Source organism: Rhineura floridana, chromosome 1 (assembly GCF_030035675.1).
Source record: "Rhineura floridana isolate rRhiFlo1 chromosome 1, rRhiFlo1.hap2, whole genome shotgun sequence".
NCBI classification, from domain to species: domain Eukaryota; kingdom Metazoa; phylum Chordata; class Lepidosauria; order Squamata; family Rhineuridae; genus Rhineura; species Rhineura floridana.
Genome location: NC_084480.1, coordinates 120,452,051 through 120,465,816, shown reverse-complemented (window position 1 = coordinate 120,465,816; position 13,766 = coordinate 120,452,051). Strand labels below are relative to the sequence as shown.

Sequence of the window (13,766 nt, the reverse complement as noted above, 5' to 3'; positions counted from 1 at the left end):
ATGAAGTTAAGTGAACTCTAATTTATGAAAGCTGATGTCACAATACATCTGTTAAGTCTTTGAGGCTGCAATCCTAAACACTCTTACTACAGGACTTTGCCTTTGAACATAGCGGGATTGCACAGGCTATCAGTTGCAGAATACCAGACCGGCAGAAAGCTCTGGTGCTCATACTCTGCCTGTAGGCTTCTCAGAGGCATCTGCTAGGTTACCGTGGGATACTAGCCTCGCCGGGCTTTTGGTCTGATCCAGCAGGGCTCTCCTTACGTTCTTAAGATTCTTGCTGGATTTCTTCCAACAGACCCACAGCTGCCTCTCAAGAATTTTTTACAAGCAGGAAGCGGCTCCGTTTTAGGAATACATCCAAGTTACTTTTCGTGCGAGCCATTTATATATAAGTTCTTCTTTTGACGACCCAGCCATTGCATAACTGGTGCTGTGATGAAACCTACATGTTCTCCAGCACTCCTTAAGCTGCACAAGAACAAACCATACTTTCCTCCCTTCTCTGCCCCCAACCAACCACGCCAGAAGAAGGCGGGCTCTGCATGATCAGCTGACCTGCTAAACCTAGAGCTGAGTCGCTGCTGCTAATCATGTGAGGCCCGGATTTGCAGGCAGCCATCTCGCGAGAGGCGGCTGTCGGAGGGGGCCCTCAGCATAAATCGACGGGGGACGCTGGGGTGCGGCTGCTTCGTGTCAGGGACTCAGTGCAAAGAGCGTGTTGGTTCCAGGAAGCTCTTGAGCCGGTGACAGCGGCAGTTCCGGTCGCTCCGTGTCTTGCCAGGTGAGGAGTCTCGGCCTTGGCACCTTCGGGGAGAGCCTAATCTTCTGGGGTGTCGGCGCAACTTTTTAAGGGGAGCACCATAGGCGGGGGGGGGGGTGCAACTGCCAAGGGCGTAGTTCTGGAGAAGCCGGGTCAAAAGAGACACCCGAATGATGAGGGTGTTCCTTGGCGCTGGGACGTGGTTTCTTTCGCCGCTTTTGAAGCGTCTGCCCCGGCTGGTGGGGTTGCCTTTTCTTTTTGTTTGTCCGTTTTTGCACGGTACATTGGACGCCTTGCAAGGGCCGGGTGGGTGTGCCTTTACTTTGGAGTCGCTCAACCAAGCGCCTTCTTCCTCTCCGTCTTTCTTCTGGACACTTAGTCCTTTTTTTAAAAGCACCAGGTAGTGATGCGTAGGGGCTGCGGACTGACAGTGTAACCCCTTGTATGTCTAGCCTAAGACTGACAGAGCAACCCTGGGCATGTTTATTCTGTAGTAAGCCCTGTTGACTAAAGTGGGGCTTATTCCGAGTCCCAGGTAAGTGTAGATGGTAGCCTGAAGGGACATCTTCACCACAGATGAAACTGTAGGACATCAACTTTCTTCTTAAATCTTTCTTTTTGGAGGAAAGATCTCTGTAATGCTGATGCAAATATAAAGACTGCACTTGCCATCAAGAGAATCTTTAGAACCAAAATGTAGTGCTTCCTAGAGAAGTACCCTGAAATACTTCCTTCCTTGTGCTTGGAACATTGTGAAGCTCTTGAAAGATGACAACGATATTTTTTTAAAAAAATCTGGAATGTGATATAGTTCCAGTTCTTGCAAATGGTTGCTTGGCAGTATTTGAACTGGAACTTTAATGGGTGGCAGATCTTTAGGGTAGATCATCTTCACAGAAATATATGTGGGTGGTGGGCAAAGAGCAAACAAGAACACTTGAATAGAGCTGTATGTTAAATATCATGCAATGCAGGCAAGTAAGACTGAAATGCAAGTTATTTCTTAAAGACTTTTGGTCTACTGCTTGGAGCCCAAGGTTGTGTTTTCTCTCTCTGCTAAAAGCTGGGCTTCCTGGCTTTAATTCCCTTCTGTTCATGTGCTTTCATCCATGTAGAATGTAAGTAACATCAAAGCCTCTAAATTATCCCATACTTGAAGTGGCTGAGAAGTTTGCTGCTGTTGCACAGGGTTAACTGTAGAAGGTTTAGTTTGGCTTTTTTTATTTATGCTGTATGAAATATTGGAGTAGAAAAAGACTGATATGGGTGAGCATTTTTTATTTGAAATGGCTACCTGTGGGGGAATTGAATGTCTCTTGTCTATAATAACTGTTTGGCCAATGCTTCACCTGTAGTATGTTACAGTATATCTTAAAAACTAAAGGATGCTAGGTTTTTTGTTTTTTGAGTGCTTGGTGGTCCTTCTGGTATTGCATCGACTTAAAAAGAAAAGCCTGCTGGTCCCCAGCATGGTGTGTTCTTACCCTTTTTGCAATACTTTTTGTTAATGGAGTAGTAGGAAAAGGAATCCTGAATGGCATTAATCAAAATTAAGGGGAACATTGTTTTTAGGGGCTTTAAAAACATGCTTATAATAATGTTTGTTTCCTGGCCAGAGCCTCCTGTAGGATGACGTTTACATGTGTAGAAGCAGAATAAATGAGAACTGAAATGGGACGCAGTTTGTTAGAATCTGGGATCCCATTTCTATATGGCAGAAATTCTATGCTTGTGGACTAGACCAGAATTTCTTAACCTGGTTATAAATAAATATAAATAATATAAATATATTTATATTTAACCTGGTTGCCTCCATTTGTTTTTCACTTCAGCACCCATCAGCGCTAGCCAGCATGACTTATGGTCAGGGATTTTAGGAGTTGCAGTCAAAACATTTGGAGGGAACCAGGTGAAGGAAGGCTGGGCTAGAGGAATATTCCATAATAATTAATAGAATAATGATGTGGTTTCATAACACAGATGGTAGCTTTGCTTGCAGAGGTGTACTGCCACACCCAGCAGTGGCAGAAGGGATTATTGCAATATGCTGGCTTAATTCTTGGCTTTTTCACTACAAAGGGAGCAAACGGTGTTAGTGAGAGGACTCTGCAAAATATACAATCCTGTTTTTCTGTATGTCTGTGATGTAAAGTGACTCCTTCACACTGCTCATATAACACAACTTTGGTTGTGGATCCACATTTGCACAAGTGATCATCATGAAATTCAAGGGATTTGGCTTTTATTTCACTCATTCAAGAAATCATGGCTTAATGTCCAGTCTGAATATGTCTGTGTTCAGTAGCTCAGTAGAGTCTACTAGAATACAGAGCCTAGCTTCAAATCTGCCAATCTTAATGCTACTGACATTTAGCTTGGTGAGTGGGGCAAGTTTTGTGCACAAGAACAGTCAAGTGATCTCAATTACCAAAAAATAGCTTTATCAACGGATATGTCCATGTCAATTCAGCATATGCCTTCATTCCTACTGAATAAACTGGTGAATATAATTTAGAAATAATAGGTGATATCCAATGAAGTTATACACGGAATAGGTCCATTGAAATCAGTACTCGCTAAATCATTAAGTCCACTGATTTCAGTGTGTCTACTCTATGACTCTTTGAATATCACCCACTAATCTTTTTTGGCTAGTCCTTTGTGTGTGGGAACAATTGAATTTCAGATTTTAGGTTTCAGGCTTTAATAATTAATTACATAGAAAGGATTTTTTTTATAACTGAACAAATTGAGTATGTCTCAGCAGATTTTCAGATTAAGTTCAAAGGTTAAATTTTGTTTCAAGTCTCAAGTTTAACGTGTTATTTTCCCCCCAGCCTCTGAAACATTCAAGGCTGGAACATGGCAGTGGTGTCAACTGTTTCACAGCAGGTATGTTTGAATATCTTAAAAATGATCTTGTCACTTTATCCAGGAAGAAATGTGGGTTAACTGTCCTGTCTTTTGTATACACAGAATGTGGTTTCCAGGGTTGCCAACCTTCCCCTGGTGAGTTCCACTTATGGTATGGTCTCCTCTGCTTATGTCAACACGAAGGATAACCATCCTTACCTGAAATCTGTATGCGAGATAGCAGAGAAAGGAGTGAAGACCATCACTGCAGTGGCCATGACCAGCGCTCTGCCTATCATCCAAAAGCTGGAGCCTCAGAGTAAGGCATAGCTCTTCTTCTCTGTGCATTCTTGTCATGTGCTTCTCACCCTAGTGAGTCGCTGGTCTTTTAGAAGAGCGAATGGAGAGACGCTGCAATCCCATCCCTGCCCCCTCCCATAGCTTGATAGAATGCTAGATGACAGTTGAGCAAGGAAAAGCTGGACTTGTATCAGAGCCTATGGAGAAGCTCTGAAATCCCATCTCTCCCTCTGCCAAATCCTGATAGAATGGCTACCAGGCATGCTATTTCATACTGTTCTGTTGTCTGATAGCTGCTGTTTATCATGCCCCCTTCCTTCCATAAGACTAGGGATGAGGAACCTGTGCCCCTCCCAGATGTTGTTTGACTCCAGCTCCCATCAGCCTCAGTCAGTATGGTCAGGGATAATGGAAGGTGCAGTCCAACAACATCTTCAGATTGCAAGTTGTAAAATTCTCTGTTTTGCGGCCATCTCGCTTGTATAGAACACCTACAGTGTTTTCCTTGTGGGTAAAATATTTTCTTTAAAAGTTTGGCTTAGTGGAAATATAGTCCCTGTGAGGAGCTGTAAATGTCTACCTTAAACAATAGCTTATTTCAGGGCTGTTACCAGTGCATAACACTTAGGAATTTTATCATTATTTTATTGTTCTATTTGTTTTATCTATGGTTTGTTTTTATGTATGCTGCTTAGAAATGCAAATAATTCAGCAGTATGTAAATGTTTAAATAAATTAGCACATTTGGCTGTATGCAAGCTTTTAAAACTAATTTGGTGTGAAGTCAAATAAGCTTTATCTCCAAAAATTAAAACTTCCAGTGACCTTTTGATTTGTAAAATACTTAAAGAGTAAAAATCCTCTTGCTCTAGTTTATTCTGTTCGAACCCTTCACCCACTTCTGAGTTCTGTCTTGTGCTTCCCTTTCACCTACTTTCTGAATGCCTCACAGTTTAGGAACTTGGCAGTTTGTATTTTGTACTCCCATGCCTGGGTGTCTGCTTGAGGGGGTGGGGGATCTATTCTTATAAACTGGCAGAGGATTGGGAAATGTTTGGTCACTTTGTGAAATGGCTCTAAACTTGCTGGTGACTCAGTCATGATGAACTTCATTCTTAACATGACACACTAGAATACTTCCTGCTTCCTAACAATCAAAAAAAAGTTTCTGATTAACTTCTCAGAATTGCAAGGGCTCTCCTAATGGTTCTTTATATTACCAGTTGCAGTTGCCAACAGCTATGCTTGTATAGGACTGGACAAAGTTGAAGAGAGGATGCCTATACTGTATCAACCAACTGATAAGGTAAATTGTTTAGTAGAAGTATTTTTGTGTGATTTTTCTTGCATTGATTCAAAGTTGAGTTGCATGTGAATTGGAAAAATACACCAACTACAGCTAGGGGTGTCTGTGATGGAGACTTTAAATTTCTTTAGTGCAGGAAACGAATGAGGTAGGCCTGAGGTGTACAGCAGTATGCTAAGACTTGGAGAAACCTGTCCAGTGTTTCATATATGAACTCGACAGCCCCTGCTTTATGCATCCATTCCGTTCAAACCCTGTCACGCAGGGCTTTCTCCATTTTTATGAAAGGAAAAGTCCCACATAGGCATAGACTCTGCTCATTGCACTCATTGTCTTTTATGAGCAAGGTAAACCCCCAGTGTTGCACCACCTCTGGAGCCACTGGATTTTGGTGGCATGCTGCTCAAAAGGTCTTACGGTGTTCATCTCCCACTGCTGCTGCCACACAGAATAAAACAAACTAGAGATTAGCTTATTGTGTTATCTGAATGCATGCTTGTGGTTTGTTGCTCCTTAAAACAAACCACAAGCAGTAACCAAGGTTTGTTCTTGGTTTGCTGCTGTTGTATGGGGGGGCAGGGGGGAAACAAGCCACCAGATTTGGATGAAATAACAAGCCATACCCTGGCTTCTTTCATCAATGGTGGGGAGAAGCACTATGGGAACTTCTGAGGAGTATGTGTGCTAGCATGCTGCTCATTCATATGAAAACTATAGTTTAAAATGAACCGTGGCTTAATGTGACATACAGACTGGGCCAGTGTACTTTCACTGTGAACAGCATCTCTGTTGAGATACGTCAGATGCCCATTATCTGTACTTTTTGGAAACAATTGAACACATTTTTGTTCAGACCGCTTTTTCTAGCTGGATGAAAAGGTCTCGCCTTAGATGTTCATTTTGTATTTTTAAACCCATCTTCAGTTTTTGTAGTGTGTTAAAAACTATTTTTAGCTGTTTGAAGGATATACTTGTAAATCACCTTGAGGCACATGTAAAAGGTGATTCATAAGTAATTAATACTGAAGAATCTTAAAACTAGTGTCACTCCTTGTGTATTGTCTTTAGCTAGCAGTGAAGCATCTATGAATTCTTTTTCTAGGTAGTTGCTAATGCAGTGGATGCAGTTGTTGGTGCAAGGGATGTTGTAACAACTACTGTGACTGGTGCCAAGGATACTGTTGCGCAAACCATTAATGGAGTCGTCGACAAGACAAAAGGAGCTGTGCAGGACAGTGTGGAGTTGACCAAATCAGTTGTCAATGGTAGCATTAACACTGTTCTGGGAAGCCGGGTAGTGCGTCTGGTGACCAGTGGGGTGGATACTGCACTCAGCAGATCTGAAACTCTTGTAGACCAGTACCTCCCACTTACAGAAGAAGAGCTAGGTAAGTTCTCCTAGAAAGTCCAGTCCAGGCTACACGCCCTCTTGTGAAGACCGTGCTAATTTTCATAAATAGAAACTGGAGGGGAAAAATACTTTTTCAAAGTTAAGTGGTTATAAAGCTAATAAAATGTGATATCAAGTACTATATTGCAATGAAGAAAACATGATTTGTGGATATCATGGGGCCAGTTCGTGATCAGTTGACAGAGCAGTTGGTTTAGAGTTGCTAGCTTCCTAACATGGAGTAGAATCAATAGCTATTCAGTCCAACACACCAAACTGCAAGCTCTGTCTGGGTTTTGAGGAAGGCTTCCTATCCAGGCACTTCCTTGGGAAATTTGCCAGCCCACTTGCCTGGAATGTTTGTGCTAAGTATGCCCTTCAGCACTGAACGAAAGCACCTTTCAAAGTTGCCTTGGCAGAATAGGTCTCTTATGACTATAGGGAACAGACTTGCAAATAACCAGCAAGAAATATAAGTAGTGCTTGCTGCCTTAGGAACTGTATGGTGCTAACTTGTCAGTTGTAATTAAAATGGTTTGTTCTTTGACTCTGCAGAAAAAGAAGCTACAAAAATGGAAGGATTTGAAATTGGAGTTCAGAAGCCAAGTTATTATGTTAGACTAGGCTCTTTGTCTTCAAAGGTCCGCTCACGTGCCTACCAGCAGGCCTTAATCAAGGTCAGAGATGCTAAGCTCAGAAGCCAAGAGACAATCTGTCAACTCAATTACACTGTTAATTTGGTAAGCAAGTTATGGTAGGTCGGTTCTAACACCAGCTTTTTGTGAAGGATTTTAAATGTTTTGATCTCTCAGTGCGCGTTTCAGTGCCTACCTTTCTGCTCCACCTTTTTTCTTCTAATTATGTTGTCTTTATTTATGGACACTTACAAGGCTAAGCTGCTATTAACGTAACTTAGCCCCCAGTTTTACTAGCCAACTTGACCGCATCCATGGACAAAAAATGATTAAAAATTTAACATGAAATTTTTGAAACAATGCATAAAAATGGCTATTCGGGTATTTGATAGGTTCTTAAAACAGTACTCTAAAGGGGGAAAGAAGGTAGGCTTTTTTATTTTGAGGCAGCTTCAGAGAAGCAATTCTGTCCTTCAACAGAGCAAAGAAAAAAGCTTTGTCTAAAGTGAACTTATGTACTATTTTAAGCAAGGCTTTGCTGTGATGGGCTTTATCACGAAACTTGTTCACATCATTTGTATTTCTTTTATTTAAGACATTTGTATACTGCTTAATCATTCATGTTTCTAAGTGGTGTCCATAAAAACAAGATAAATTTTCAGAACACCTGAAGAAAGAAGTTGTTATGTGCCTTCAAGTCGATTACGACTTGTGGCAACCCTATCAATCAGCAGTGTCCAGTAGCATCTGTTGTGAACCACCCTGTTCAGATCTTGTAAGTTCAGAAAAAATAAATAACATTTAATATCTATGATCACTTTCCTTTTGGATGAGAAGCTTTTGTGCCTCACCTTTCCTGCTACTGTTAACGCATCCTTGTGTACACACGTGACCATGCATTCAACCATGTACTTCAAGTTGTTTTGCTCAGAATGATGTGCCACAGGGCAAGGTGCATTTATCACTTATTCTAGGGAAAATCATACCAGAGGGAATTGGCAATCAGATAACAGCCCAAAGGCTAGAATTGATTTATTACAAAATAAGAGAAATATTGATAGATCTGCACATTGTTACAAAATTGAACAAGTTAACTAACAGGCAATATAGTACAGTAAGCACCAGATGGTCATGCATAGAGCTGATTTAGGTTAGACGTTAAAATATGAGCAGCATTGGCTAGGAGCTGTGTGGCAGATAAGTTTGTCTAAAAATAAAGGTCAGCAAACTATTTTCATACCCTTGGTCTCAAGGAATTGGTGAAAACCAAGGACCCTCTTTTGTTTGAGTGCAGGATCTTCTTTTTGCACAGTAGCACTTGAAGTCCTAGTGAATATTTTGCAGTTCTACCCAATCCATACAGAACTATGAAATTCTCACTTCAGAGGATTTGTTATGGGTGTTTTAGCAACCCCCATTAGAGTTTTAAAAGGATACACCAGAGCTGATCTTGTACAAACAGGTTTGATAACTGTTGGAGAACAATTACTGTTTTTACCTGTGAAAATACTCCTGATAAGTGCCTGAGGTTTAGGTTGCATTCCTCTATCACTTACCGGGGAGTAAGACTTGCTGAAATTATTGGCACTTATTTCAGAGTAGACATGTATAGGATTGCACTTGTAACATGAGCATGTATATTTTGTTTTGTTCTAGATTGAATATGCCAGAAGGAATATGAATAGTGCCAACCAGAAACTCCAAGATGCCCAACAGAAGCTGTATAATTCCTGGATAGAATGGAGGAAAAACACAGGCCAAAATGATGAGGATGACTCACAAAGTGCTGAGGTGGGTGGCTGAGAGCACATGCTGTAGATATGCAAACATGCATGCAAATACCTATTCAGTTTACATCAGGGTGTCACTTGTGTTTATTTTCTAGTATTGCTTTGTATAATGGAAACAACACCATGAACAGTGAAAATACGGAAACTTTTTTGGTCTAATTGATCATTGCACTGAACTCAAATGTGTGCATTAAATCTCAAGCATGATTATCTAGTTGCATATGTTTGCTCAGTTATGGCATGCCCAACAGAATGTTTTCTTGGTGCACAATCATCTTGAGCAGAAAAGAAATCTAAATTCTTGTGACAGATTCCCCTGTGTGTTTGGCATAGGCAGTAGTAAATTGTTTTAAAGCAGGCGTTGAATCAGCTCAGACAACTGAATCCCCATACCCAAACCAGACAGATTGTCGTTTCTCCGTAAAGGACAAATCCAGCAATTTCTTTTGACTTTGGGTAACAGAAATGGCTATTGCTGTGCACCAGGTTTTAGCTTTTACATAAGTGAGCCAGACGCACATTTGTGACCCAAAGTGGAAGAGAAATGTAACATTAATTAACATTGTGGAATTTAGACCTTGTGGCCATGTGTGTGCAATTTGTATTCAGCTAGGCTTTCTAAAATGGTAATTGTATTTGATCTATCCCAGTTATTAGTGACAAATATTATTATTACTTTGAAGGTAGTTTTGATTAAGCTACCATTTTATTGTATATATTGTAATCATCCTTAGAACATGAAAAAGATGAATTAGAAATATAATGTGTTTTCATTTTTATAAGAGACATAAATGGGGCTTTCTTGACTGGAAATCTCTCTGCTTGTGTTATAATAAATCTGGTAAACTGTGATAACTTTTACAAGTGATAATGATTTCTATAATGCGGGGATGGGGAACCTATGGCCCTCCAGATGCTGTTGGACTACAACTCCCATCAGCCTCAGCCAGGATGATCAGTGGTCATAGAATTTCATAGAGTAGTGGAGTTGGAAGGAGCCTGTTAGGGTGTTACAGTCCAGCCACATCTGGAGGGCCACAGGTTCCCCATCCCTGCTATCATTACAATAAGCCTTGCTTTTAATGCACGTGTAATTTAGGAAATCCTCAGTCAGGATTTAATCTGTTATATTCTAGCATTTGTAGTCCCGAGCATAATAGGAAGAAACCCTGCTACTTGCAGCGACTTTCTCCCAGTGGTGATTTGATTAAGAAAAGAGAATAGCTGCTGGTAGAAAAGCTTGATTTGGCCCAGAGGTTCACAACCTTCTTAAAAGGTAGCACCACAAATAATTTCTTTGTACAGTTGCTGCAGCTGTCTACAGTTTGGCGTACGGAAAGTTCTTTATCAAGGTTAATAGTATTACCCTCTTGACCCACATAATTACAGCAGTGGTAAAGCTGTCCAGGATTGAACGGAAGGCTTAAATGTAGCTCTTCTTTCCACTGGACGTTATCTGCTTGTCTTGTTCAGTCCCAGTAGAACAGCAATCTTGTATAGAAAAGGCAAAGGATGTGAACTACAAAGATGATTTTTCCCAGTCTGTTCTTTCCCATGCTTACCAGATCTATAGAGTGGAAGCAAGCATGAGGGTAAAGCTAGCTGGCAAATAGGATATGACTGAAGAACAATTTGACAGAGTTGTATGGATGGAAGGCCAGGGGAGGGAAATGTTTCACTTGCCAAGTCAATGGGGTTGATTAGGTTGATAGTCCCAGCCAAAATTAGGATCCCCTGGGTGTGTAGAGACATTAGGCAGTGTGTGTGAGGAAGATTCATTTGGGTTGTCCAGCAGTATCCCAATTTGGTTCCATATGTTGGGTATAACCCTCATCAGAAGTTCAAGTTGGTGTTGTGAAAAGCTGATGACCCTAGCTATAGAATATTGGCTTTTTTAATGCTAATGGAAGTATTGCAAATAACTTCTAATTTGTTCTTTTTCTTGTGGGAGGTTGGAACTATAATTTTAGCAAAATGAACAACTTGGAACTTTTTTCCAATGTCTTTTTTTGTGCCTGTTTCCAGCACATTGAATCACGCACACTAACAATTGCACGGAATCTGACTCAGCAGCTTCAAACCACCTGCCTCACCCTAGTGTCAAGTATACAAGGCTTGCCACAGAACATCCAGGACCAGGTTCACCATGTTGGGGAAATGGCAGGGGAGGTCTACAGAAACTTCCGATCAGCATCTTCCTTCCAAGAAGTGTCTGACAACCTTCTTACCACCAGTAAAGGGCAGCTGAAGAAAATGAAGGAGTCACTGGATGATGTGATGGATTATCTTGTAAACAACACGCCACTCAACTGGCTGGTAGGTCCCTTTTACCCACAATTGGCTGGCTCTCAGAATACTGAGCACAAAGGTGAAGGGGGAAAAAAGACCAGCCAGGAAGACAAACAGTCTGAACACAACACAGAATAAATTGCAGCATGACAAATGTAGATACTCTGTCGCTTGACTGACAAGGTGGCTTAGCTATTGTAGCTGCAATGTAACCTGTTGGGTAGGGCAAAATTATATGGCAGGATAATTTTTATATCTGCCGTATTTTCACAGAGTCCTTCTCTGATAGGAGAACTGTTTGTAAATGAAAAGATTTCTGTGTGTCTGAGTTGAGCTCTTAATGCTTTGGTTAGAAGTTATGAAAGATGTGAAGGGCCTTAAAGACTTCTAAACCTCAGCAGATTACATTGGAGAAAATGCCTTGTTTAGCTACCTATAATGAAGCCCCATTTTGTCTGTCGATTAAAGTGGCCTATCAAAGGAGCTTACTGCTGTTCTGATAATCTATGCAGGAAAAAATAAGTAAACCCCTTATTGAAAATCTGTGGAAATTCTGGCAGCATAATTAAATTTTCTTAGCCAGCTTTCTTTTGAAAACTGCATACTGTGCCCTTGCACTTATTATTCCTGATATCTGCCTTAAAACAAATTGTTTTAGTACAAAAAAAAACTTGATAAACCTTGCCACTCCTTGAGTGGAGTTTATGACTAACATCTGCCAGAGTAATTTGTATGCTGTGACAGCTCATATTGTCCGTCATTTAACATTTTAAGATTTTGTACTACTCAGTAACTCCACTTAAACTACTATTGAATATTGTGCTAAATACAAGATTCATGCTGTTTGTACATGGGTGTTTAGTCTGTCCTTTTGTAGTGCCTTGCCTTGTAATTTCACATGTATGCTTTAGTAATAAATGCTTCAGCAGCCAAAGTCTGTCTCTTGAATTGTGTATAACAATATTGTTGATGTGAAACAAATATTGTGACTCAAGTACTGTTGAATGGGTCGAATACAAACTGCTGGTTCCTTAATTGGCATCAAACATTACATGTAAATAGATGGGCTAGATGTTGCTGCTGCATTTGTTTCCTACCTGTGGCTCCTCATCCTGCTTTGCAAATACTTGCTCCTTCTTAAGCTTTTACTATTCCAGCTCTTATCATTCTAGCTTTTGCTTGTAGCTTGCTTCTCTGGGCCAGGGCTTCTGAATCAATGGGTTGACTGTGACTTGGCACTGGCTTGCCATAACATAATGTCCAAAAAAGATCATATTACCTGTTTCCTGTAGTGGAGATCTTCCGCAATCTTGATGATCCATCAGACTTTGCACCAGGTCCCAGTAAGTTTAACCACTGAACTATTGAGACATATTTGTACTTCCTGCTCTGCTGATTGATGCCTAACTCAAACAAAAATAACTGTTTGCTCTAAGCTGTGGTGGCCAGCTGTCTGCTATTACATGATAAAGTATACAAACTCCAGTCTGTTAATATCTTCACCCACACAGAGGAGTCATCTATGGGACAAGACGTCATGAGGCTTCCTCCTATCAAAATCTATATGTACAAGGATTTAAATATTTCACTAACTTTACTGGAATAGAATTAAGTAGCAGTAGAGCTATTCATGGTTGACACTTGCATACACAAGAGCCTGATTGATCAGGCCAGTGGCCCATCTAGTCCAGCATCCTGTTCTCGCAGTTGCCCATGGGAAACCTGCAAGCAGGACCTAGGTGCAAAGAGCACTCTCCCCTCCTGCAGTTTCCAGCAACTGTTATTTGAAAGCATACTGCATCTGCCTATGGAGGCCAAGCATAGCCATCATGACTAGGTAGCCGTTGATAGTCTTTTCCTCCATGACTTTGTCTAATCCTCTTATAAATCCATCAGAGTTGGTGACCATCGCTGTCTCCTCTGGGAGCGAGTTCCATAGCTTATCTATGTGCCATGTGAAAAAGTAGTTTTATCTGTCCTGAATCTTCCAACATTCAGTTCTGTTGGATGCCCAGGTGATCATGTTATATGAGAGGGAGAAAAGCTTTTCTCTATCCACTCTCTCCATGCCATGCATATACTTCTGTCATATCATCTCTGACTTGCCTTTTCTCTAAACTAAGAAGTTGCAAATGCTGCAGCCTTTCCTTATAGGGGAGTCACTCCATCCCCTTGATCATTTTGGTTGCCCTTTTCTGACATATGAATATCCAGTAAAATCATGATTCACTGCTTACAATTTCCCTAGTATACAAAATCCTTTTGAGCATTTGCTTTAAAATTAACTATGCCAACCAAAACATGGATATATAATGCATGATTTCTTGTTCTGGTGTCTTGGTATGCTGCCACTGGATAGCATTGTCTAGTTACATTCAGGGAATAGTGTGAATATTTGGCAGTAAATGTTCATCAACCACCTTGGCTGGCTAAGAAG

At 40.8% G+C, this 13,766-nt stretch overlaps 1 protein-coding gene across 2 annotated transcripts in view; it reads left to right on the top strand.

Annotated features, from left to right (window-relative positions):
- Window positions 1-591: 591 nt before the first annotated feature.
- Window positions 592-13,766, top strand: part of PLIN2 (perilipin 2) — a 20,880-nt gene continuing 7,705 nt past the window's right edge. Inside the window, exons 1-8 of one of the 2 annotated variants that reach the window (XM_061630707.1) lie at window positions 592-787; window positions 3,604-3,658; window positions 3,743-3,938; window positions 5,143-5,225; window positions 6,328-6,613; window positions 7,171-7,355; window positions 8,907-9,041; window positions 11,066-11,356. In XM_061630707.1, the coding sequence (XP_061486691.1) occupies window positions 3,629-3,658; window positions 3,743-3,938; window positions 5,143-5,225; window positions 6,328-6,613; window positions 7,171-7,355; window positions 8,907-9,041; window positions 11,066-11,356 (1,206 nt within the window). In that variant the 5' untranslated portion in view covers window positions 592-787; window positions 3,604-3,628. Of the gene's footprint in view, window positions 788-3,603; window positions 3,659-3,742; window positions 3,939-5,142; window positions 5,226-6,327; window positions 6,614-7,170; window positions 7,356-8,906; window positions 9,042-11,065; window positions 12,264-13,766 lie in introns of those variants that run through there. The other variant, XM_061630717.1, reaches the window with a different exon arrangement.